This window comes from Zootoca vivipara, chromosome 2, assembly GCF_963506605.1.
Source record: "Zootoca vivipara chromosome 2, rZooViv1.1, whole genome shotgun sequence".
NCBI lineage: Eukaryota > Metazoa > Chordata > Lepidosauria > Squamata > Lacertidae > Zootoca > Zootoca vivipara.
Genome location: NC_083277.1, coordinates 7,253,729 through 7,277,203, shown reverse-complemented (window position 1 = coordinate 7,277,203; position 23,475 = coordinate 7,253,729). Strand labels below are relative to the sequence as shown.

Below are 23,475 nucleotides of genomic sequence, written 5' to 3'. Positions count from 1 at the left end.
AGCGGAAAATATTTCTCTTCTACAAACTATTCATAAATGTGTAGATTCCCATGAGATTTTTAAACTATTTCCTTGATTCTATTACATCCTTAACAACAACAATCCTTAATCCCAACAACAAGCTGTGGTTCCAGGCAATATTCTGGTGGGAACTTCAAATGCTACAGTTCTATGATACCCTTAGAGCTAAGAATGAAATGCCATGTTCAGTTTTTTCTTGTCAGGTGCTTTCTCATGTTCAGATCTGGCCTCAGTATAATAATGTAGCACTTGGGAATGAAGGTGCAGCCCAGAAGCCCAGCACTGGAGGCCAAGATAGAGAACACCTGCACGACTACCATGTATTTCCCCTTTGTGCTCAGGTAAGTGAGCACAAAGGAGATCCAAACACTGCAGAAGACCAGCATGCTGAAGGTGATCAGCTTGGCTTCATTGAAATTTCCAGGCAGCTTCCTGGCTAGGAAAGCCACTGTGAAGCAGATGGCAGCCAGGAAGCCCATGTAGCTGAGGGCGCCGTAAAACATGAACACAGACCCTTCATTGCATTGCAGGATGATTTCTCCAAGCTGGGAATGCATGTCAGAATCCGGGAATGGGGGAGAGGCCCCCAGCCAGATGGTGCAGATGAGAACTTGGACACTGGAACAGGAAATGACAATGGAGTTGGCCAAACTCTTCCCCAGCCATCTCCTCACCCTGTTCCCTGGCTTTGTGGCCAGAAAGGCCAGCACCACCATAATGGTTTTTGCCAACAAAGAAGAGACAGCAACTGAGAAGATGGTGCTGAATGCTGTTTGACGAAGAAGGCAGGTGGCTTTCCTTGGCCTTCCAATGAAGAGGAAGGAGGAGAAAAAGGAAAGCAGGAGGGAGATGAGGAGGATATAGGAGAGGTCTCGGTTGTTGGCTTTGACTATGGGAGTTTCTTTGTATTTAATGAAGATTCCTAACACAAAGCCTGTGGTTAAGGATAACAAGAGAGAAAGGGAAGCTAGGAGGCTCCCCAAATATTCCTCATGGGACAGGAAGGTGATCACTTTGGGGATACATCGATCTCGGTCCTCACTTGGATGCTGATCTTCTGGACAACTGGTGCATTCATCGGCATCTGCAAAGAGGAAAACACACTTCAGTATCCTAACATCAGTCACACACCTACAATGGTCTTATGCTGTTTCAATTCTGAGGCACAGTGGGCATATGGGAGAAATTGGGAAAGAGCATTGTTTTGTTAGGAAGGAGTGAGGGAAACATTCACTGCTTGAAAAGACTCAATCAATCAACTCATTCCCACGGAACAGGATGCTTTGATCTTATTGAGCAGTTCTTATATCCTTGAGGTTTCATATGAGTTAATCTTTATTGATGAAGGGGTGGATTTCAAAGATGTTTCACCTGTTCATCTGTAAAACTGTATGGGTTATGTAGTAGAAGCCGAAATGAGAAATGAGAAAAGAACAATATAAAAACCACAAATCAAATTTTTATAGGGGACACGGGTGGCGCTGTGGTCTAAACCACTGAGCCTAGGGCTTGCCAATTGGAAGGTCGGGGTTTTGAATCCCCCCGATGGGGTGAGCTCCCGGTGCTCGGTCCCAGCTCCTGCCCACCTAGCAGTTCGAAAGCACATCAAGTGCTAGTAGATAAATAGGTACTGCTCCGGCGGGAAGGTAAACGGTGTTTCCCTGCACTGCTCTGGTTTGCCAGAAGCAGCTTAGTCATGCTGGCCACATGACCCAGAAGCTGCCTGATGACAAATGCTGGCTCCCTCGGCCTATAGAGCGAGATGAGCACTGTAGCCTCAGAGTCGTCCGCAACTGGACCTAACAGTCAGGAGTACCTTTACTTTACCTTTACCATCATTAAATACAGATTAATTCTACATGCTTGAGGACATGGGCATATACAATTTCCTGGTGCTGGATGGAGGGACATTGAAGGTTGGCAACAGGGTAGCCACACACACCCCCTGAAGATGATATTTCATTCATGAGGTGCCATTATTAGCATCATGTTTGGAGTGACTCAGAAATTAGCCCCACAGATTTGTATCTGTGGAATACATTCCACTTTAATTGCTACATATATTTGTGAACAGTATGCTTAACAACACAACAACTTGGGAATTTACTGCATCATAAAACTTCAAATGGCAGGCTTGGACAACAGCCTGGCCTGGAAGATAAGAGTGAGCCAGGAAAAGCTGTGCTGGCAAACTGACAAGGGGGGAAAAAATACACACAAATTAATCTATACCTGACAGATGAAAGAATATATGATTGTTTAACATGATTGAGAATTGATTAGAGAGGGACTGAGGACTTTGAGATTTTAAGATCAGAATGTGGAAAATATGAGAACACCAAGAAGAGGGCAGAAACATAATTATGTGAGATTAGTTCTTCAGAGGTTCGGAATATGGGAAGACGGTGTGAAATTTAATAATTAATCATTCAGATAGTAGTTTGGTATTTTATTTTATTTGAATTGGATTGTGATTTGATTTGTTATTAATTGGATGTTCTTAATAGAAAATTAATAAAAAATATTATTATTATAAGAAAGAAATTAGCCCCATCCTCCTATCAAAGGTCCTTTCCTCTGAGATCCTCCCCTACCTACCTTCCTGAGTGGAGATGGTCCCTTCTGCGCAGGGAGCACAATCATAGCAGCATGGCGGCATCCCTTCCTGAACCTTTTTGGCATATCCAGGGAGACAGCTTTCTGTGCATCTTGAATGAGGCACTGTCTAGACATAAAGAGATTGAGCACCAAGGAGAAAGTGTCAGTAGAAGTTGTTACTTTGGATGGAATTTTTATACATGTTTGCTCAAGAGCAGGTTCCATTAATCTCAGTGGGACTTAGCTCCAGGGAAGTGACCACACGATTGCAGTCCAAGCCTCATATGTACTATTCAAAATGTTCTTATTCATAGCATATGAATGTCATAGTGAATCAAATGACAAATATAATTTCTCCTACCTCCTTAAATAGATTGGGCCACACAATTGATTCCGGGTTAATGGTGAACTTCATATTTGAGGACCCCTGTCTCTCTATTCTCCCAATCTTCACTCTAGCAAGAGAGTTGTTAGGAAACAGCACCAGATTCACGATCTCGAAGTCAGCGGCCACTGCCCCATCCTCGTCCAAGTACTGTCCATCAGCTGAAGTATTAGTATAGAAGCGGACTTCTTTCAAGAAAGGATGGAGCTGGAATGACAGAGGAAACTCCAGGATTGAGAGGACATGAAACCACAACTGGGACCTGGGATGGATTTCTGCCAGCAGGTGAAAACAATGTGATTGGATTAATTTATGTTTCATTCCTATTTTCTCTTCATTGCATTTTTATGGAAACCACCCAGGGATCACATTGATGTGATGAAAGGTGGCTTATCTGCTTTGCTCCCAGAAGGTCCCAAATTCAAACTCCAATTGCATCTCCAGACAGAGCTGGGAAAGTTTCCCTTCCAAAAACTGTGCAGAACCACTGCTGGTCTGTCAAAGCAGACAATACTAAGCTAGGTAGAACAATGGTTTGGCTCAGTGAAAGGCCGTTCCTGTGATCCTAGCATAGTGATTCCAGAGCTGGGACAATGAACTGCATTCTGTAAAACTGAATGGACATACCTGCCATGACCATATCCTTTGACGTTGCAACCTGCCTCCTCCTCCCACAATAAAAATCCGCTTGGATCTGGATAAATATGCTGCATTTAAGGCCCGAACCATAGTTTGGATACTCAAGTAATTGACATAGCTGTCTTGGGACTGGATTCTCTCAATGTCTTCTTGGGGCAGCAACTTCAGACTCTCCTGCTCCCTGCATTTTGTCAAACCCCTCATAGACAAGTCCTGCGTTGAATATGAACAATCAAATATTTTTTCTGAGCACCTTAGATTAAGTGAGGTCACTGGCCCATAGTAATCCTTGTTTGTCTTTTTTTGGGTCTTCATTACAAAGGACAAAGAGCCATGCACATACGGGAAGCAGCCAGTATTACAGAAGGAGAATTTGTTCTGAAGACCTGTGGTTATCCAGACTTTCCCTCCGCTCTGTACCCTTTGAAGTAAGGATTCCACCTCTATGATGATAAAAAGTCCATATTGAGAGTCTGCAGTGTAAACAAATACATTGACTTCTCTCCACGTGGCAGGAGGTTCATGGGGTATCCAGAGCCAAGTTTTATGTTCTACTCTTTCGGTGAAGGCAATACAGATTTCCTTTTTGATCATCAGAGGCGTCAAGGTCCTCAGGGACCTTTCTCCGTTGTCATTGTCTGGAGCAAAGAGGCCGACCCACGTCCACCTGAAATGCAGGAGCAGTTGGACCACCCCCTGGTACTGAGTTTCTTGCTTTGGAGTCATCCAGTAGACAAAAGGGAACTGAGCTTTATCATTAAGAACAAAGCCATGACTGAGCTGGGGAGGAAAGGAAAAGAGACTGGTGGTTACTTTGTCAGGACTAAGAGTGGATACTTCTATCTGAAAGAGTTGGGCAAATTTACTTTGAGCAAACTTCACAGGTTTTTTTAAAAAAATAAAATAATTTTTTAAAAAAATAAATCAATTTTTATAACTCTTAATTGCAACAGTCTCTAAATATGGTTCCTCACTTCATGAAAGACAACGATTTAAAGCACTATACAATGTAAACTAAGCAATAAAATAAGTTACATCACCCTAAGTTTTCAATACTGTCTGACTAGGTGGTATATGTTGCCTGGTGTGTTGGATGTGAACCCAATCCAATCTTTATTGCGGTCATAGACCAGCATAAGTAGGGTGGGGAAACATCATTTAAAATCTGTAAAACGTTTTGGAAAGCTAAAATTATTTAAACAGAAGGTATATAAAAAAAGACTGTAAGAATCTAAAAGAGGCTAAAAGAATGTAAAAGAACGGTTAGGAGTATTAAACAGACATGGAAGAGCATAAAAGGTTAGTATAAAAACAGCTATGGCCAGTGCTTTTTTGCTATATATATAAAAAAAATGTTGAGGGGTACTCTCATTTTCCTACTCATATTGAAATATTGCCCCTCAATGAGGCCACACTTAGATTCACAAAATGTTTAGGGGTATGCGCACCCCTGCATCCCCCCAGAAAAAAAGCACTGGCTATGGCTATCAATTTACAGAGCACTCCAATATGGGTGTTCATTCAATCTAGTTTATGGCACAGGTCATCACCCAACGAATTTTGAATGCTGCTATGAAGAACCTGGCAACAATGTATGTTGTAGCAGTGTTGGCATCTGAGGAGGACCTGAACCCACTTCTTACCTGTGGGACCTTGTAGACGCCCAACATGCTTGCAATGTGTGTGGAGATGTCGGATTCACCCCCTTCAAGAACAGCCAACAGCTTTTTCTGTCTTCCACACCTGTAGTTTGGAATATTGATTTCCCCACCAGCAAGCAGGTCTATCAGGGCATCGGAAGTCATTCCTCCCTGAAAACTGGTATCATAAATGCTGTAGCCGAGGGTGGTGTTTGGTAAGAGCCTGGGGTCATCATTTATTTCCTGAACAGCAAGGGCAGATGAAAGAACATGTGTGCTCCTCCCATCCACCCAGCTGCAAAAATAGTGTGTCACACAGTTACCCTCAATTCTGTGAAAATGAAAGTCACATTCTTTTTTGTAATAATCAAAGCAAAGGGGAGAAAGGGGGGGAACCAGAACACAAATCAGCCCCTTTTCTGTTGATCTTGGCTGCCGCCCCCCGCCCCTCCAGCCCCCGGTCCACTGGTTAGCAGCCATCACTATATCAAACGACCTCCCAGGCAATGTCTCACAAAACGGGTTTCCAAATAATGGTTTGCATCTTTCTAATTGGGGCATGGAAGGAGCAGCCAAGAAGTCTTAGCCATGTTGGGCTGTGAGCTTGGCACCAGAGAAAAAGGTCCTGGAGCCAAAATGAGCCCAAAGGCTGCTTTCCATGTAACTAAGCACAGAAAAGGTAAAGGTAAAGGGACCCCTGACCATTAGATCTAGACGTGACCGACTCTGGGGTTGAGGTGCTCATCTCACATTATTGGCCGAGGGAGCCGGCGTATAGCTTCCAGGTTATGTGGTCAGCATGACAAAGCCGCTTCTGGCAAACCAGAGCAGCACATGGAAACGCCGTTTACCTTCCCGCTGTAGCAGTTCCTATTTATCTACTTGCATTTTGACGTGCTTTCAAACTGCTAGGTTGGCAGGAGCTGGGACCAAGCAACGGGAGCTCACCCCGTCACAGGGATTCGAACCGCCGACCTTCTCATCAGCAAGCCCTAGGCTCAGTGGTTTAACCACAGCGCCACCTGGGTCCACAGCACCACCTGGGTCCACCTTCCTGATGTAGCGGTCCCTATTTATCTACTTGCACTTTGATGTGCTTTCAAACTGATAGGTTGGCAGGAGCTGGGCCCGAGCAACGGGAGCTCACCCCGTTGCAGGGATTCGAACCACCGACCTTCTGATCAGCAAGCCCTAGGCTCTGTGGTTTAACCCACAGCGCCACCCAACTAAGCACAGTAGACATTTACAATTTGCAGCTGCATAGATTTTGTTGTGTGTGGGTGAAATAATTGTGCAGTTCCAACATCACATACTACAGAAGACCTGCAACTCAAATACATCCCACAGCATTTCCTACATTTCAGAGAACAAGTTGTTCTTTGGAGAACAGCACACATCAAAACTACTACAAATTGCTTATATTGCATTATAAAATACTTTGAAACACTGCTTTTCGCCAAGCAAAAAGGCATACGAAAATATTTTTGAAAATACAGTAAAGTATAGAAACAGCCATGCTTGTTTCAATGCCCAGGAAAGAGCCACGACAACTTCAACTAGTTACATATTATAGGTTTATAAGCAAAAGGTGCTCTTGTGTAACATTATATTCCTACCCATATCTCCCAATTGTATTGCCTCCCACTGAATGAGATGCTTCCTCAACAAAAAAAGGAGGAGCCAATGATTTATGAGGGCTACCAGAAAACAGGGGTGACCCAGGTACTTGAAGAGAATTGGAGAGTAGGAAGGATGTAGAAATAATTTACATCAATACATCATTACTTACCTATGAATTCTGATGAAGGGGTTTCTGGAAAAGGTGAAGGAATATGGATTTTCAAAGAATCTTGGAGATATGATTCCACCAATGAGGTGGTCCGCTTGCCGGTAATAATTCACAGCAGAAAGTATATCAGTGATCCCAGTCGGTGGGCACTTTACCCTCTGCTGCATCCCGTAAGTTACCAGAGGCAGCAATAGAAGCAGTGTTATCATTCTGGGTCTCTCGGCTACACCTTGCTTGAGACTGTTCCTCCTCCCACTAGCTGCTATTCAGAAGGAGCTCCACATTCCTGCAAATCAGAAGCTGCAGCTGCTTTACAAATACAGGGAAGTGTCTGGTTCTGGCCTCGGAGCTGAATGGGGATTGAGGAGAAGGGCCATAAATTCAGTGGACAACCATCTGTTTTGCACCCAGGAGGTGTGAAGTGCAATCCTGACTCACCTCTTCAGGTAGTCAAAACAAAATTTAAAAAATTCCTTCCAGTAGCACCTTAGAGACCAACTAAGTTTGTCATTGGTATGAGCTTTCATGTGCATGCACACTTCTTCAGATACCCGCTCTTCAGGTAGGGCTGAGGATGTCCCCTTCCTGGAAAGCTGCTGCCAGTAAGGATCTAAAAGGCAGCTTCCTATGTTCTGATTAAGCTTCACACAAACTTAGCTCCCCTCTTCACCCTGCCCTATATATTGGCCCCAAGGAATCTGTGGCACATGGGACTAGGGAACAGACATAGTGGAATCAATAAACCAGCAGCTGCCCTGAATTGTGATTACAGGTAGGTAGCCGTGTTGGTCTGGGTCGAAGTAAAATAAAAAAATTCCTTCAGTAGCACCTTAAAGACCAACTAAGTTTTTATTTTGGTATGAGCTTTCGTGTGCATGCACACTTCTTCAGATACAGTGAAAAAATTGAATTGTGATGTTTATCTCATTGTTCCCAAATGCAATATTTGAGGGTAGAAAGTGTGGGGATCCCTTGGACTCTATTTATAGGGATCAGAAGAGATCACGGTGGTTCAGAGAAGTGCAAAAAGAAGAGAGGATTCCTTTGGAACTTCAGAAGAGCAGGTGCAGAGCAAGAGAAAAACATGTTTACTGAATAGACTGACATGGATCAAGGAGGGAGAAAGATGAGTTTGAATGCCTTGCAATGGAGGACCCACTCGAGAAATGAACAGAAAGTTTCCCCAGATGCTACTGAATGACAGCCCTTATGCTGGAATGGCTCCTCTCCTCTGACTGGATAGGTAGAGTTACATGTGGATCCTTCCTTGGGGAGGAGTTACTGTCCATAGGTTCTGCTATAGACACCTCCACCTGCAGTAAGGAGTGTTGCCTTTTGCCCACATTTCAGCACTGAGAGTGTTCAACAAAGTCCTAGTTGCCCTGTTGGCACACCTGCTGTCAGGGACTGTGCAGAGGAGGAATGGTGGAGACTGCCTCCCCATCCTGACCCTTCCAGGGAGGAGGAAAAGGAAGGCAGTATAGATTTACAACAGGGGTTTGCGGGAGGTAGCAGCTCAGAGGCAGATGAGGAGAAAAGCTGGGAAATCATGGGACAGCTGGAACAACCCCCCCCCAGCTGACATGTTGTCATTAGAAAGCATTACACACCCTCCATTTCCCAGAATCTGGCAAGCCTTGAAAGCAGGACAGCAAAGAGCTCAAATACAGAGGGCACGTAGCAGCATCCATAGAAGAGACGATGTGAATGACAAATGAGGAAGTGGGAGAGACAGGGGGTGGAGGTTCACTCAGGACAATGCCATTAACCAAGAGGCTGGGTTCTATAGCTTCTCTCTGTAACGATTGAAAAACAAAAGGACACTTGCGGGAGCCCCGCCTGTACGCCAAGCTCAGCAAGTGTGAATTTCACCAGCAGTCGGTGGACTTCCTCGGACACTGGTTCTCCCCCGACAGGGTGCAGATGGACCCTGGGAAGGTGTCCGCTGTCCGAGAGTGGGTGGCCCCTCGGAATCGCAAGGATCTGCAGCAGTTCCTTGGGTTCACAAATTACTGTCGGACATTCATTACAGGCTATGCCGACCCGACTGCTGCGCCCAAAGACACCCTTCACTTGGGACGAAGAGGTCGAAGCGGCGTTTCAGGGGTTGAAGGCCTGTTTCCAGAAGGTGCCGATTCTGTAGCATCCTGATCCCTTTCGTCCTTTTGTGGTGGAGACCGACGTGTCCAGTATGGCTCTCGGCACCATATTGTCCCAGCAGTGCAATCCTGACACGCCACTGTTACCCTGTGCCTTCTACTCTCGCCAGCTCCTTCCGGCGGAGTGTAACTACACCATTTGAGAACGGGAACTGCTGGCCATTAAGGTGGCTTTTGAGGTTTGGCATCATCACCTCGAAGGTGCACGACACCTGGTGGAAGTAAGAACTGACCACCGGAACTTGGAGTACCTTCAGACCACCCATAAGTTGAACCAGCGGCAGATCCGTTGGGCGCTGTTCTTCTCCCAGTTCCAGTTCCGGATCTGCTACTTCCCGAGCTCCCCAAACCAGAAGGCAGGTGCCCTGTCCCAAAACCCAGAAGTCGTCGCAGAGATGGTGCAGCAGGCGGTGCTGACGACAATCGTACTTTCCGCAGTGTTCCTGGCTACTCAGGAGACTGAGTCATTGCTTAATCGAGTGCGGGAGCAGCAACGAGTGGACGCATGGGCTCAGGGACGTATTCAGGAATTGACCAGTGGAACATGCCCTCGTTTTCCATAACTGGTTCTGCACCAGGGCCTACTGATGCACCAAGGTCGGTTGTACATCCCACTGGGACCATTGTGGGCCGAGGTACTCTGGATGGCTCACGACGCCCAGGCAGCGGGGCACTTTGGGAGGTATCAGACCACACACCTGGTAAGCCGGGAATTCTGGTGGCCGCCTTGAAGGCCAATGTGGCGTGGTACATTGTGGGTTGTGACCAGGGGTGTTGCTAGCCGCTTTGACACCCGGGGCATCAAACGCAGCAGCACCCCCGGGGGCGGGGTGCTGTGCCACAGCATCGTGACATCATGACACGTGGGCGTGATGCCCGTCACTGGCCTGCCATGTTTGATGCCCTGTGTGCTCTCCCTGTGGCGCGGCTTCCTCCCTCGGCCAATGCGCTCTCTCGATGGAGTTGAGGGGTGGGCCAGCGGCCCCGACTGACACCCCTCCAGGGCATTGCCCAGGGCCCTCACCCGAGGCTTGCCGCCCCCACCCCCCTCTTGCTCCGCCCCTGGTTGTGACGTCTGCCGGGGGCCAAGGGATCGACCAGAAGACCTGCTGGGCTGCTTCAGCCACTGCCAGTCCCACCTCGTCCATGGCACATGGTTTCGTTGGACTTTGTGGTGGACTTACCTCCGTCTCGTCATTGTACCTGCCTCCTGGTATTCGCAGATCATTTCACTAAGATGATGCACTGCGCTCCGTGCCCGTCTGTACCCTCAGCCAAGGGCCTACCGGAATGCTTGATTACCGATCATGGCGCTCCGTTCACCTCCCGCTTCTGGCGTGGCCTACATCAGGCTCTCAGAACAGAGTTCTGGCTATTGGTGGCCTACCATCCGCAGACCAACGGACAGACCGAACGGCCGAACGTGGTATTGGAGCAATACCTCCGGTGCTACTGCAGTTTCCACCAGGATGATTGGATTGACCATCTGGCACTGGCCGAGTTTGCATACAACAATGCGGTGAACGCTTCCACCCAACAGACCCCATTCCAGGCCAACTATGGGTACCACCTGCATTTGTTCCCAAGCGTGCTCCTGGCGTCCTCAGTTCCCGCAGTGACGGATTGGCTGCTGGAGCTCCAATCCCAGCAGCAATTTCTGATGGAGCAACTGACCTAGGCCAAGGATGCTTATATGATCCAGGCCGTCCACCACCATGATCGGGTGTGGTTCTCCACCCATCACCTGCACCCCTCTTGGCCCTCATGGAAGTTGGGTGCCCGGTTCACCAGCCCGTTCCCCATCACTGCCCAGGTGTCACCTGTGGCGTACTGCCTCCGGGTTTCCTCCAACACTCAAGGTTCACCCAGTATTCCAGCGGTCGCTGCTCCGTCCGGTTGCCCCTCCCGATGAGTTTCACCCGCACCGTCTGAGACCTTGGCCAGTGCCAGTGCAGGGGGAGCCAGAATATGTTGTTGTTGTTTAGTCGTTTAGTCGTGTCCGACTCTTCATGACCCCATGGACCATAGCACGCCAGGCACTCCTGTCTTCCACTGCCTCCCGCAGTTTGGTCAAACTCATGTTTGTAGCTTCGAGAACACTGTCCAACCATCTTGTCCTCTGTCGTCCCCTTCTCCTAGTGCCCTCAATCTTTCCCAACATCAGGGTCTTTTTCAAGGATTCTTCTCTTCTCATGAGGTGGCCAAAGTATTGGAGCCTCAGCTTCACGATCTGTCCTTCCAGGGAGCACTCAGGGCTGATTTCCTTAAGAATGGATAGGTTTGATCTTCTTGCAGTCCATGGGACTCTCAAGAGTCTCCTCCAGCACCATAATTCAAAAGCATCAATTCTTCGGCGATCAGCCTTCTTGATGGTCCAGCTCTCACTTCCATACATCACTACTGGGAAAACCATAGCTTTAACTATACGGACCTTTGTCGGCAAGGTGATGTCTCTGCTTTTTAAGATGCTGTCTAGGTTTGTCATTGCTTTTCTCCCAAGAAGCAGGCGTCTTTTAATTTCGTGACTGCTGTCACCATCTGCAGTGATCAAGGAGCCCAAGAAAGTAAAATCTCTCACTGCCTCCATTTCTTCCCCTTCTATTTGCCAGGAGGTGATGGGACCAGTGGCCATGATCTTGGTTTTTTTGATGTTGAGCTTCAGACCATATTTTGCGCTCTCCTCTTTCACCCTCATTAAAAGGTTCTTTAATTCCTCCTCGCTTTCTGCCATCAAGGTTGTGTCATCTGCATATCTGAGGTTGTTGATATTTCTTCCGGCAATCTTAATTCCGGTTTGGGATTCATCTAGTCCAGCCTTTCGCATGATGAATTCTGCATATAAGTTAAATAAGCAGGGAGACAATATACAACCTTGTCGTACTCCTTTCCCAATTTTGAACCAATCAGTTGTTCCATATCCAGTTCTAACTGTAGCTTCTTGTCCCACATAGAGATTTCTCAGGCACTCCCATTTCTTTAAGAACTTGCCATAGGTTGCTGTGGTTGACACAGTCAAAGGCTTTTGCATAGTCAATGAAGCAGAAGTAGACGTTTTTCTGGAACTCTCTAGCTTTCTCCATAATCCAGTGCATGTTTGCTATTTGGTCTCTGGTTCCTCTGCCCTTTCGAAATCCAGCTTGCACTTCTGGGAGTTCTCGGTCCACATACTGCCTAAGCCTGCCTTGTAGAATTTTAAGCATAACCTTGCTAGCGTGTGAAATGAGCGCAATTGTGCGGTAGTTGGAGCATTCTTTGGCACTGCCCTTCTTTGGAATTGGGATGTAGACTGATCTTCTCCAATCCTCTGGCCATTGCTGAGTTTTCCAAACTTGCTGGCATATTGGGTGTAGCACCTTAACAGCATCATCTTTTAAAATTTTAAATAGTTCAGCTGGAATATCATCACTTCCACTGGCCTTGTTATTAGCAGTGCTTTCTAAGGCCCATTTGACTTCACTCTCCAAGATGTCTGGCTCAAGGTCAGCAACCACACTACCTGGGGTGTACGAGACCTCCATAGCTTTCTGGTATAATTCCTCTGTGTATTCTTGCCACCTCTTCTTGATGTCTTCTGCTTCTGTTAGGTCCTTACCACTTTTGTCCTTTATTATGGTAATCTTTGTACGAAATGTTCCTTTCATATCTCCAATTTTCTTGAACAGATCTCTGGTTTTCCCCATTCTATTGTTTTCCTCTATTTCTTTGCATTGCTCATTTAAGAAGACCCTCTTGTCTCTCCTTGCTGTTTTTTTGGAAATCTGCATTCAGTTTCCTGTATCTTTCCCTTTCTCCCTTGCATTTTGCTTGCCTCCTCTCCTCCGCTATTTGTAAGGCCTCGTTGGACAGCCATTTTGCTTTCTTGCATTTCCTTTTCCTTGGGATGGTTTTCGTTGCTGCCTCCTGTATAATGTTACGAGCCTCCATCCATAGTTCTTCAGGCACTCTGTCCACCAAATCTAAATCCTTAAACCTGTTCCTCACTTCCACTGTGCATTCATAAGGGATTTGATTCGGATTGTATCTTACTGGCCCAGTGGTTTTTCCTACTTTCTTCAGTTTAAGCTGGAATTTTGCTATAAGAAGCTGATGATCTGAGTTACAGTCAGCTCCAGGTCTTGTTTTTGCTGACTGTATAGAGCTTCTCCATCTTTGGCTGCAGAGAATATAATCAATCTGATTTCGATGCTGCCCATTTGGTGATATCCATGTGTAGAGTCGTCTCTTGTGTTGTTGGAAGAGAGTGTTTGTGATGACCAGCTTGTTCTCTTGACAGAACTCTATTAGCCTTTGCCCTGCTTCATTTTGAACTCCAAGGCCAAAGTTGCCAGTTGTTCCTTTTATCTCTTGATTCCCTACTTTAGCATTCCAAAACCCTGTAATGAGAAGAACATCCTTCTTTGGTGTCATTTCTAGAAGTTGTTGTAGGTCTTCATAGAATTGGTCAATTTCACTTTCTTCAGCACCGGTAGTTGGTGCATAAACTTGGATTACTGTGATATTAAAAGGTCTGCCTTGGATTCGTATCGAGATCATTCTGTCATTATTGAGATTGCATCCCATTACAGCTTTTGCCACTCTTTTGTTGACTATGAGGGCCACTCCATTTCTTCTACAGGATTCTTGCCCACAGTAGTAGATATGATAGTCACCCGAACTGAATTCGCCCATTCCCTTCCATTTTAGTTCACTGATGCCCAGGATGTCGATATTTATTCTTGTCATCTCATTTTTGACCACATCCAGCTTACCTCCATTCATGGTTCTTACATTCCAGGTTCCTATGCAATATTTTTCTTTACAGCATCGGACTTTCCTTTTCGCTTCCCTTCATGGATCAATGCCTTGTTGTGGCGAAGGGGCTTGAATAACTCAGAGAAGCTATGAGCTATGCTATGCAGGGCCACCCAAGATGGACAGGTCATAGTGGAGAGTTTTGACTAAATGTGATCCACCTGGAGAAGGAACTGGCAAGCCACTCCAATATCCCTGCCAAGAAAACTCCATGGACAACAGAATATGAGGTGGAGCATATACTCGATTCACGGTACCACAGGGGAAAGTTCCAGTACCGCATCAACTGGAAAGTATATGGAGCCGAGGACCATTCGTGGGAACCAGCGGACAATGTCCATGCACCTGCCTGCCTCTGGGCCTTCTACGCTGCTTGCCCCAGCAAGCCGGGCACAGACCCTCGGCCGAAGGGGGGCTTGGGAATGGTGTGATGGCCTGGGACTCGGGCTCAGACTCAGAACCAGAGGAGTCTCAGTCCGCACCACATCTTTTGCCTCAGACATCATCTGAACCAAGCCTGGGGTCTGATTCTGAAGAGTTCCAGTCTGCACAGGTTCCCCTGCAACAAACACCAGCTGGGCCGAGTCAGGGGCCTGAGCCTGTCCTGGCTCCAGATGCAGGGATTACCTCTATGCCTTCAGCTGGGCCATCACTTACAGCTGCTCCACTACCAGGTTGGTCAGGGGAGGCAGAGGCGGCCCCTGGGTCTAGTAACCCACCAGCGTCTCCTGAGCTGCAGAGACTAAGGGCTGAGAGAAGGAGAGACCTGAGTACTCGCAGGAGGAGTGCTTGCCTACGGGCAAAACAGGGAGGTGAGTTGCCGGGGGATCAGGACCGGCCGTTACCCAGACAAATATAAAACGGTGTTGGACCCCACCCAGGTTGTGGGAGCAACATTGCAGTACACCAGATCCTGCCTGTGATCCTATACCTGTCCTCACCCGGTTTCCTGGCTCAGCCCTGTTGGACTGGCTCTTTGCGGAACCCTCGACTTCTGGACCAGATCTGGACCGTGCTGCTCAGGTTATCCCTGGGCCCAGCACACATTCATTTGTTGATGCTGACCTTTAAAACCCTAAAAGACATCGGCCCTATATATCTAAAGGAGCGTCTCCACACCCATTGTCCAGACCAGATACTGAGGTCCAGCTCCAAGGGCCTTCTGGAGGTTCCCTCAAGCATTAATACACTCAAGTGAGATTCCGTTTTTCAGTTGCTGTTTTTAATACTAGAAGCAGAATTTCAAGTTACACTAAGTTATTATTTAGGCTCAGGTTGTGAACTCAGGAAGAAAGGAAGGTGGGTCATATCAAATGACAAACTGGATATGGTAGAGAAGGATAATTATGTGTGAAGAGGGAGGCTGCACTCCATGTGACTCTACAGGTAGGGTTATCCCTAAAAGTTGTAAGTCCAGACACACTCTAGGCATGTGATCCAATGATTCACTTTCATCATTCAAGATGAATGAAAAATGAAGACCAAAGTATATCTAAGGAGATACAATCATGGCAACTATGTGTGTTTCATTACTACTGTAGTGGAAAACAGTTATAAATATGTTAAGAATCAGGCAGCAACTTTAGTTTTTGTCCTGGCCTCAGGACAATAATGTAGCATTTGGGAATGAAGATGCAGCCCAGAAGCCCAGCACTAGAGGCCAAGATAGAGAAGATCTGCACGGCCACCATGTATTTCCCCTTTGTGCTCAGGTAGGAGGGCACAAAGGAGACCCAAACACTGCAGAAGACCAGCATGCTGAAGGTGATCAGCTTGGCTTCATTGAAGGCCCCAGGCAGTTTCCTAGCCAGGAAAGCCACTGTGAAGCAGATGGCAGCCAGGAAGCCCATGTAACCGAGGACAGCATAAAACATAGCAACAGACCCTTCATTGCATTGCAGGGTGATCTCTCCAGCCTGGGAATGCTTGTCGGAGTCTGGGAATGGGGGAGACATCCCCAGCCAAATGATGCAAATGACCATTTGGACACTGGAACAGGAAATGACAATGGAGTAGGCGAAGCCCTTTCCCAACCATTTCTTCACTGTGTTCCCTGGCTTTGTGGCCAGGAAGGCCAACATCACCATGATGGTTTTTGACGGCAAAGAAGAGACAGCAACCGAGAAGATGGTGCTGAAGGCCGTTTGTCGAAGGAGGCAGGTGACTTTCGTGGGACGGCCAATGAAGAGGAAGGAGGACAAAGAGGACAGCAGAAGGGAGACAAGGAGGATATAGGAGAGGTCCGTGTTGTTGGCTTTGACTATAGGAGTTTCCTTGTATTTAATGAAGATTCCTAACACGAAGCTTGTGGTTCATGCTTAGCCCCTGCCTGCTACCAGGTGTGTGGAAAGTTGCCAGCCTGGATTCTTCAAGGTATCTCAGAAAGGAATGCCGCTCTGCTGCTATGAAAATTAATGATAATTGGGAAAAATTTGGAATATATTTAAAAGAACTTGGGTTTGAAGTGAATATTTTGTAGAATTCCCAGGAGGAAAGTTAATGGAAGCAGTAGGAAAGCAAGCAATTTTAAAGCCAGGATGGAAGAGAAGGGGAAGTCGATTTACAAAAGAGGATGCAAATACAGAATTGAAGATGTATAAGATAAGCTGAGGGGACCCAGGTGGCGCTGTGGGCTAAACCACTGAGCCTAGGGCTTGCTGATCAGAAGGTCGGCGGTTCGAATCCCTGTGACGAGGTGAGCTCCCATTGCTTGGTCCCAGCTCCCGCCAACCTAGCAGTTCGAAAGCACATCAAAATGCAAGTAGATAAATAGGAACCGCTATAGTGGGAAGGTAAACGGCGTTTCCATGTGCTGCTCTGGTTTGTCAGAAGTGGCTTTGTCATGCTGGCCACATGACCTGGAAGCTATACGTCAGCTCCCTCGGCCAATAATGTGAGATGAGCGCGCAACCCCAGAGTCGGTCACGACTGGACCTAATGGTCAGGGGTCCCTTTACCTTTACCTTTAAGATAAGCTGATAAAATATTTGAGAAGATAGAATAAGTTTTGTTTGAAATTGTATGGTCATTTATTTATGTACTGATTTGGCTTATATTTTAGATGGTTGTTTTGTTTTATATTTATTTTAAATTTAATAAAGATTATTAAAAAAATGAAAATGAAAATGAAATAAACTACTGCCTACTTCAGTTCCTCTAAATCTTGACTCAATATTTCTCTGACACAGGATCTTCTGTGCACCAGATTTCTCTCCCCAGGGCTCCAGCACAATGCAATGAATGACACTCTGCTGCCATTTATTCATAGGTTTGGACAATTACGAAAAATACTGCTTGAATTTTGGGGAGAATAAATCACTATGATTCTGATAATTATATAAAAAACAAGGTTCACACTACTTTGCTGGTATTTATGGAACATTCAAAGAGTATATTGTCATTTAAAGGTCAAGGTAACCTTTGCCCCCCCCCCGAAGCTGACCCATGTAAAAACCAGAGAGGCATTTCTGTACATTGTTGTTATCATGTTTTTCTCGCCAGTGCTGCACCTGCGCCTTGAGCCGCCCAGAGACTCAGGTGATGCATCTCCCCCTTATAATTATCCTTATTCTTGCCAAATCACCAGGGATTCAGCCAAATCAGCCAAACATCAGAATCAATAGTAAAGTGAGGTAATTTATTACACTGTGCCTGAATGGGTTCTTGCAAAAAATATACCCTGTGCCATGGACCGCTTTTCTTGTCCAATCCTCAAGGCTCTGATTAATCATGAGATTATAAGAGCACCTGAGGTCCAGCCATGGAATTTTAAGTATACCTTTCCAGCTGTTTCTGGGTGAGCCAACTTTTGTTAGAGCATCAACAGGTCTCTCTTTGCTGTTGATGCAATAACAAAGGCTGTTGTTTCAAGGACTTCTCTTTATTCTCCTTCTGATTCCCCTTGAGCCTTTATCTAAGTTTCTTCTCCTACAAGCCCAACTTTCAGGCCCTGTGGCACAGTAGTCATGGCCATTCCCATAAGACCTTTCTTCCAAATTGCCCCAAACAGTTTCAACTGGTAAGAAGCATAGAATACACACCCTACACCACAAATGAAAAGTGATTGGTTCCTGTCTTCATTTTCACTGGAAGCCCTGGCCACACTTTGGATCATGTTTAGCTATAGGATCCCCCAAATTGAATATGTTAGAGTCTCACAACAAGCATTTGGGGGGTCAGATTGTGGCCACTCTAAGCAACAGTTTCACTCTAAGCAATTGAAACGGTCTCCCTCAGGAGGTTGTGGACTCTCCTTCCTTGGAGGTTTTTAAGCAGAGGTTGCATGGCCATCTTTTGTGGATGCTTTAGCTGAGATTCCTTCATTGCAGGGGTTGGACTAGATCAGAGGTTGGCAACCTCTGGCCCATGGGCCGGATACAGCCCATGGAGGCCGTTTATCTGGCCCACGGGCTGCCCGTGAACCGAGCTGCTCGCTCGGTGAGTCCCCTGCGCGCTGCGCTAAACCAGTGCAGCGCAGTGTGGGGACTCGCCGAGCGACGCCGGAAATGGTGGCATCTGGACATGCACATACACCAGAAATCACGTCTGCACATGCCCAGACGCCAAAAATCGCTTCTGCGCAGACATGATTTTCGGCATCTGCGCAGCTGCAGAAGCGATTTCCAGAGCTATGGACATGCGCAGACGCCAATTCTGGCATCGCGCTGCGCCCATAGGGCCCACGGACGATGTCTGTGGGAACGAACCGGCCCATGGCCGGATAACCTTGCCGACACCTGGACTAGATGATACTTGGAGTCCCTTCCAATTCTATAATTCTATTATTCTATGAGCCCCCTACAATCCTAAGTAATGGATTAGATTCTAGTTACAGGTAGGTAGCCATGTTGGTCTGAGTCGAAACAAAATAAAAAGAATCCTTCAGTAGAACAGTCATTAATAGTCATCCACAGGTTTAACACTCCTATCAGCCCATCACCCATTCCCATCACCCCCACCCTCTGAATATACATAAGGGTCTGGTGACTTCTGTTCCAGTGTATCTGATGAAGTGTGCATGCACACGAAAGCTCATACCAAAATAAAAACTTAGTTGGTCTTTAAGGTGCTACTGAAGGATTAAATGTGACCCCTGAACTCCTATTTTTGTTTAACATCCCAATGAATGCAAAGATTGTATTTGGGGTAGGTTGTGTGATACCTCTATCTCACCCTCTCATCGTCCTTGATCATAAAGTTCAGAGTTTCCCTGACCTTCTGTGTGGCCCCTTCTACTTCCCTTTCCATGTAGGGGCTGAATCACCCTGTTTTTAGGGCTTGCTGTTGTGGGATATGTCAGTCAAATCCAACATTCTAAGAGAGGACCAACTGCCACTATGTGTCAGTTAGTTTGGTCCGTTGGTCAGTTAGGCTGCTTCTTATATAAGTGTTAAGAAGTAAATGCTCTGATGGAGTCTTTTTAGGACTCGCTCATATCTTATATATAGTTTATATCTATTGTAACCTAAGTATGTACTCAATGAATCTGACAGTAAACTAGTTTATATTATTATCGTTCCGATTCATGTGTATTTTTTCTTTTAAGAGGGACAAAAGGGATTAACAACCAAGAAGGCAGGAAGGACTCAAACGAGTCAGCAATCCGCTTGCTGCTGTGTAAATTCAATAAGGAAAGGTTTAACCCTGCTATATTATATATAACATTCCTACAGTTGTAACCATTCCGTGTGACCATTGCATCACAAGGATTTGCATCTCAAGGATTTTTCCCCCTGCACCCTTTAAGGCCCCGCATGGAAGTTTGAGACTCAAAACCATTTTGGGGGTGTCGGGAGGTATCTGATGGTGGGGTAGACAGGTCACAATACACAATTCAGTGTGAATCCACTCAACCATGAATCTCAGAATGTGACTAGATAATTTCTGCAGCCATTCAATGCAGGCTCATCCTGCTTTAAAGCTTTTAAAGACAGGAGCATGCCTAGAACGAGTGAGGAAATATTACTATGGATAAGCCATTGGAAATGTCCTTTTGGTTCTTCTGTCAATCATTTCTTTTAGCATTTTAATAATGGTTGCCATGACAGAGATGTAGTAGAGAAATGCAGTAAACATGCAAATCTTGCGCTGGAGAAGAGCTATTCCTTCCCTTGTTAATAATAAAAGTTGTTTGTATTGGTTTCCAAATTCCCTTTCCAGAGTGCAGACTTGGAGTGTGACATTCCCCTTGCAATGCTTCACTTTCAGCCATGTTTGGAATTCAAAATTAATTCAGCACTCCTGAAGGGGGTTCCTTTAACCAGCCAAACCCCTCTCTCCTCCAAGCCTTTGAGGAACTGGTTCTCAAGTGGCATTTACATGGAGGAGAGCTGCTCAGCTGAGTGAGAATAAGGAAGTGAAGTAATGGGAGCATTGTCTTGTCTGCTCAGAAGACATACTGAATTGAATTTTTTTCCAGCTTCCCTGTGAGAGGGCAGCCCTCCCTCCAAGAAAATGTCATGTGTAAGGCAGTTAGGCCTGGCCTGCCCCAAAATGACTAGCAGTTCAAGTGCGGAGGGTCGGGCATCTCAGAGTTGGGAGCTAGATATGGGAGTTTTCACAAGCATCCCCCCCCCCCGCACTATTACACCTGCACATGAATACCCATAAATTCTTGAAGATGTTGTAGAGTTGCTGTTTCTTCCCTTTGTAATTATCAAAATCACAGTGATTTCCATGCATCTTCTCAAGAGAGTTCCAGAGACTTGTCCAAAGATCGCATTTGAGTGCTCTGATGTAAGCATGAGAACCAAGAGAGAATCTTGCATTTGAGGTGGAAAAGACTGGTGTATCTGGTGTATAAATGCCTCTTGTTTCAATGAGAGTTTGGGTTGGAATTTTGGACAGGTGAGTTGGACAATGAAGGTGTGAGGTTGACTTCCATCCCCTTTAAAAGTGAAGCCATGGCTGGGCTCCATCAACATTAGGAAAGTCCCTTAATGTTGCAAAAGGGTTTGGCTTCCTCTAATAGTTCTGTAGAGAGCAGCTGTTCAAAGGGAGCTGTTCAAAGTAGACAGAGAATGGCACTGCTGCTACTGATGTGTCTGCCTTATGTGGATTGTGGAGTGAAGGTGAAATGTCCCTTGACTCTGGAGAGAGACGAGACAGACCCATTCAGTTATTACAGACCAGGAGACCACCTCATTAGTGGGGGTCATCTCTACCCCATGGGCTGTTTTTAAGCCTCACACCTTCAAAAAGTCCCCCTCTACCAACTTGCGCCATTAAGTCCATTTTTGGGGTTACAGATGCTCCTTTAGCTACCAAATTCATGAGTCCCAGTTACCCAGATTCTCCACAACTCACATGCTTGTGGTGAAAGGGGTTTGTTCTTGGTTTTGCAATTGGAAAAGTCGAGGGCGCCTTCTGTATTGCTGCTCCTCACACTCCAACCCCTGTCCCACCTACTTATTAAAAGGTAAAGGTAAAGGACCCCTGGGTGGTTAAGTCCACTCAAAGGTGACTATGGGGTTTGCCCCAGCTTCTGCCAACCTAGCAGTTCAAAAGAATGCCAGTGCAAGTAGATAAATAGGAACTGCTGTGGCGGGAAGGTAAATGACTTTGCCACATGCTCTGGCTTCCGTTACAGTGTCCCATTGCACCAGAAGCAGTTTAGTCATGCTGGCCACATGACCCAGAAAAGCTGTCTGTGGACAAACGCCAGCTTATGAAATAAATAAATGTTCTCCAATTGCAGCTTTTCTGTAGTAAATTGTGACCAAATCTGCTATGAACTTCAGCAACCTTCCAGCTATTCATTCATGCTCATTCTTTGACTTGTATGACATTGTACCCAACAAATGTTATGCCGCAGTTTCCATTGCATTTCCCCTCATAGTTCTTGGAACTACCGGTATGTACCCAGCCAATTCTTCTCCTACGGTAAGGCATATTATCACCTGGTTGTGCATAACTACATCTTTAGGCATTTAAAATGGATATTTAATAGCACATAACAAAGTTAAGGGACCCACGTGGCGCTGTGGGTTAAACCACTGAGCCTAGGGCTTGCTGATCAGAAGGTCAGCAGTTCGAATCCCCACGACGGGGTGAGCTCCCGTTGCTCCTTCCCAGCTCCTGACAACCTAGCAGTTTGAAAGCACGTCAAAATGCAAGTAGATAAATAGGAACCGCTACAGCGGGAAGGTAAACGGCATTTCCGTGTGCTGCTCTGGTTTGCCAGAAGCGGCTTTGTCATGCTGGCCACATGACCTGGAAGCTATACGCCGGCTCCCTCGACCAATCAAGCGAGATGAGCGCGCAACCCCAGAGTCGGTCACGACTGGACCTAATGGTCAGGGGTCCCTTTACCTTTACCTTTTACCTAAATTATGGGCACTCCCTTCTATTACAGCTTCTCATCTCTCACATACAAAACCACAGTCTTGGAAGAAACCTAGAGTTATGTTCCAAAGCAACACTCCAAATTTATGACACTACGAAGTAGAAATATCAATCCACCAGAATTGAGAAAGTACAGAAATGTCTCTGGCAGATTCACCCACCACTGCTGCTTTTGCTAAGGAAAGCTCTGTCCATGGATGGGCTCCTGCGGAAGGGGAATGAGCACTCAATTTCCTCCGCCACTATCAGGGTTTCTATGAGGAAGCTGCAAGTTGTATTTCTGGGGATAATTTGAGGAAACGGTCAGAGAACTGATGGATTTCAAGGGGGTGCAGAAGGACCTGGGTGCCCTACCTCCAAAAACGAATGATGGAGCAGCAACAGCAGTCAGAATGCTAATGCTGCCAGGCTTCTACCAAAGCCTTTATAAATAAACCATTTGCCCCACCCCACCCCCCAAATATGTTGCAAACTTCCAGGAACTTCCTTTCAGTGAAAAAAACTTGGGTGCATCTTAAACAACAATATGAATGCTAAGAAACACAAGGCTGCTGTGAAAACAGCAGACACGGCACAAGAGACTTTTCTTTTCGTTTTTGCTTTTTAAACTTTTAATTTTAGTTTTGTTGACCTATATAAATTCTAGGATGAGGTTAGGTGTGACTAACGCTTTGATGAATCCAAGCATATACAGCAGGCCTGTCACACACACCCGCCCCCGGCCAGTTCAACAACTTTGGTCGTCCCTCATGCATGTTCACTTCATTAAATATGGCCCTCTTTGGAAAAAGGTTGGGCACCCCTGATATAGAGCATAAAGGATCTTGAAACGAAGCCTTATGAGCAATAGTTGAAGGAGCCGTGTATGTTCGACCTGCATAAGAGGAAACTGAAAGGAGATATTATAGCCATCTTCAAATATCTAAAGGGCCGTCACATTGTTTTCTCTTGCTCCAGTTAGTAGGGCCTGAAGCAATGTCTTCAAGTTACAAGAAAGGAGATTCTGACTAAACATCAGGAAGAACTTTTTGATGGTAAGAACTGTTTGACAGTGGAACAGCCTCCCTCAGAATGTGATGGACTCTGCTTCCTTGGAGGTTGTTAAGCAGA

At 46.1% G+C, this 23,475-nt stretch overlaps 1 protein-coding gene across 1 annotated transcript; it reads right to left on the bottom strand.

The window, feature by feature from the left end:
* Positions 1–206: 206 nt before the first annotated feature.
* On the bottom strand, positions 207–7,239 carry LOC118080260 (vomeronasal type-2 receptor 26-like). Its single transcript, XM_060270898.1, has 6 exons — positions 7,073–7,239; positions 5,287–5,578; positions 4,199–4,423; positions 2,981–3,211; positions 2,620–2,746; positions 207–1,105 (listed from the first exon to the last, which is right to left on the bottom strand). The coding sequence occupies exons 1-6, from the start codon at positions 7,237–7,239 to the stop codon at positions 207–209; spliced, it is 1,941 nt and encodes a 646-aa protein (XP_060126881.1).
* Positions 7,240–23,475: the final 16,236 nt, after the last annotated feature.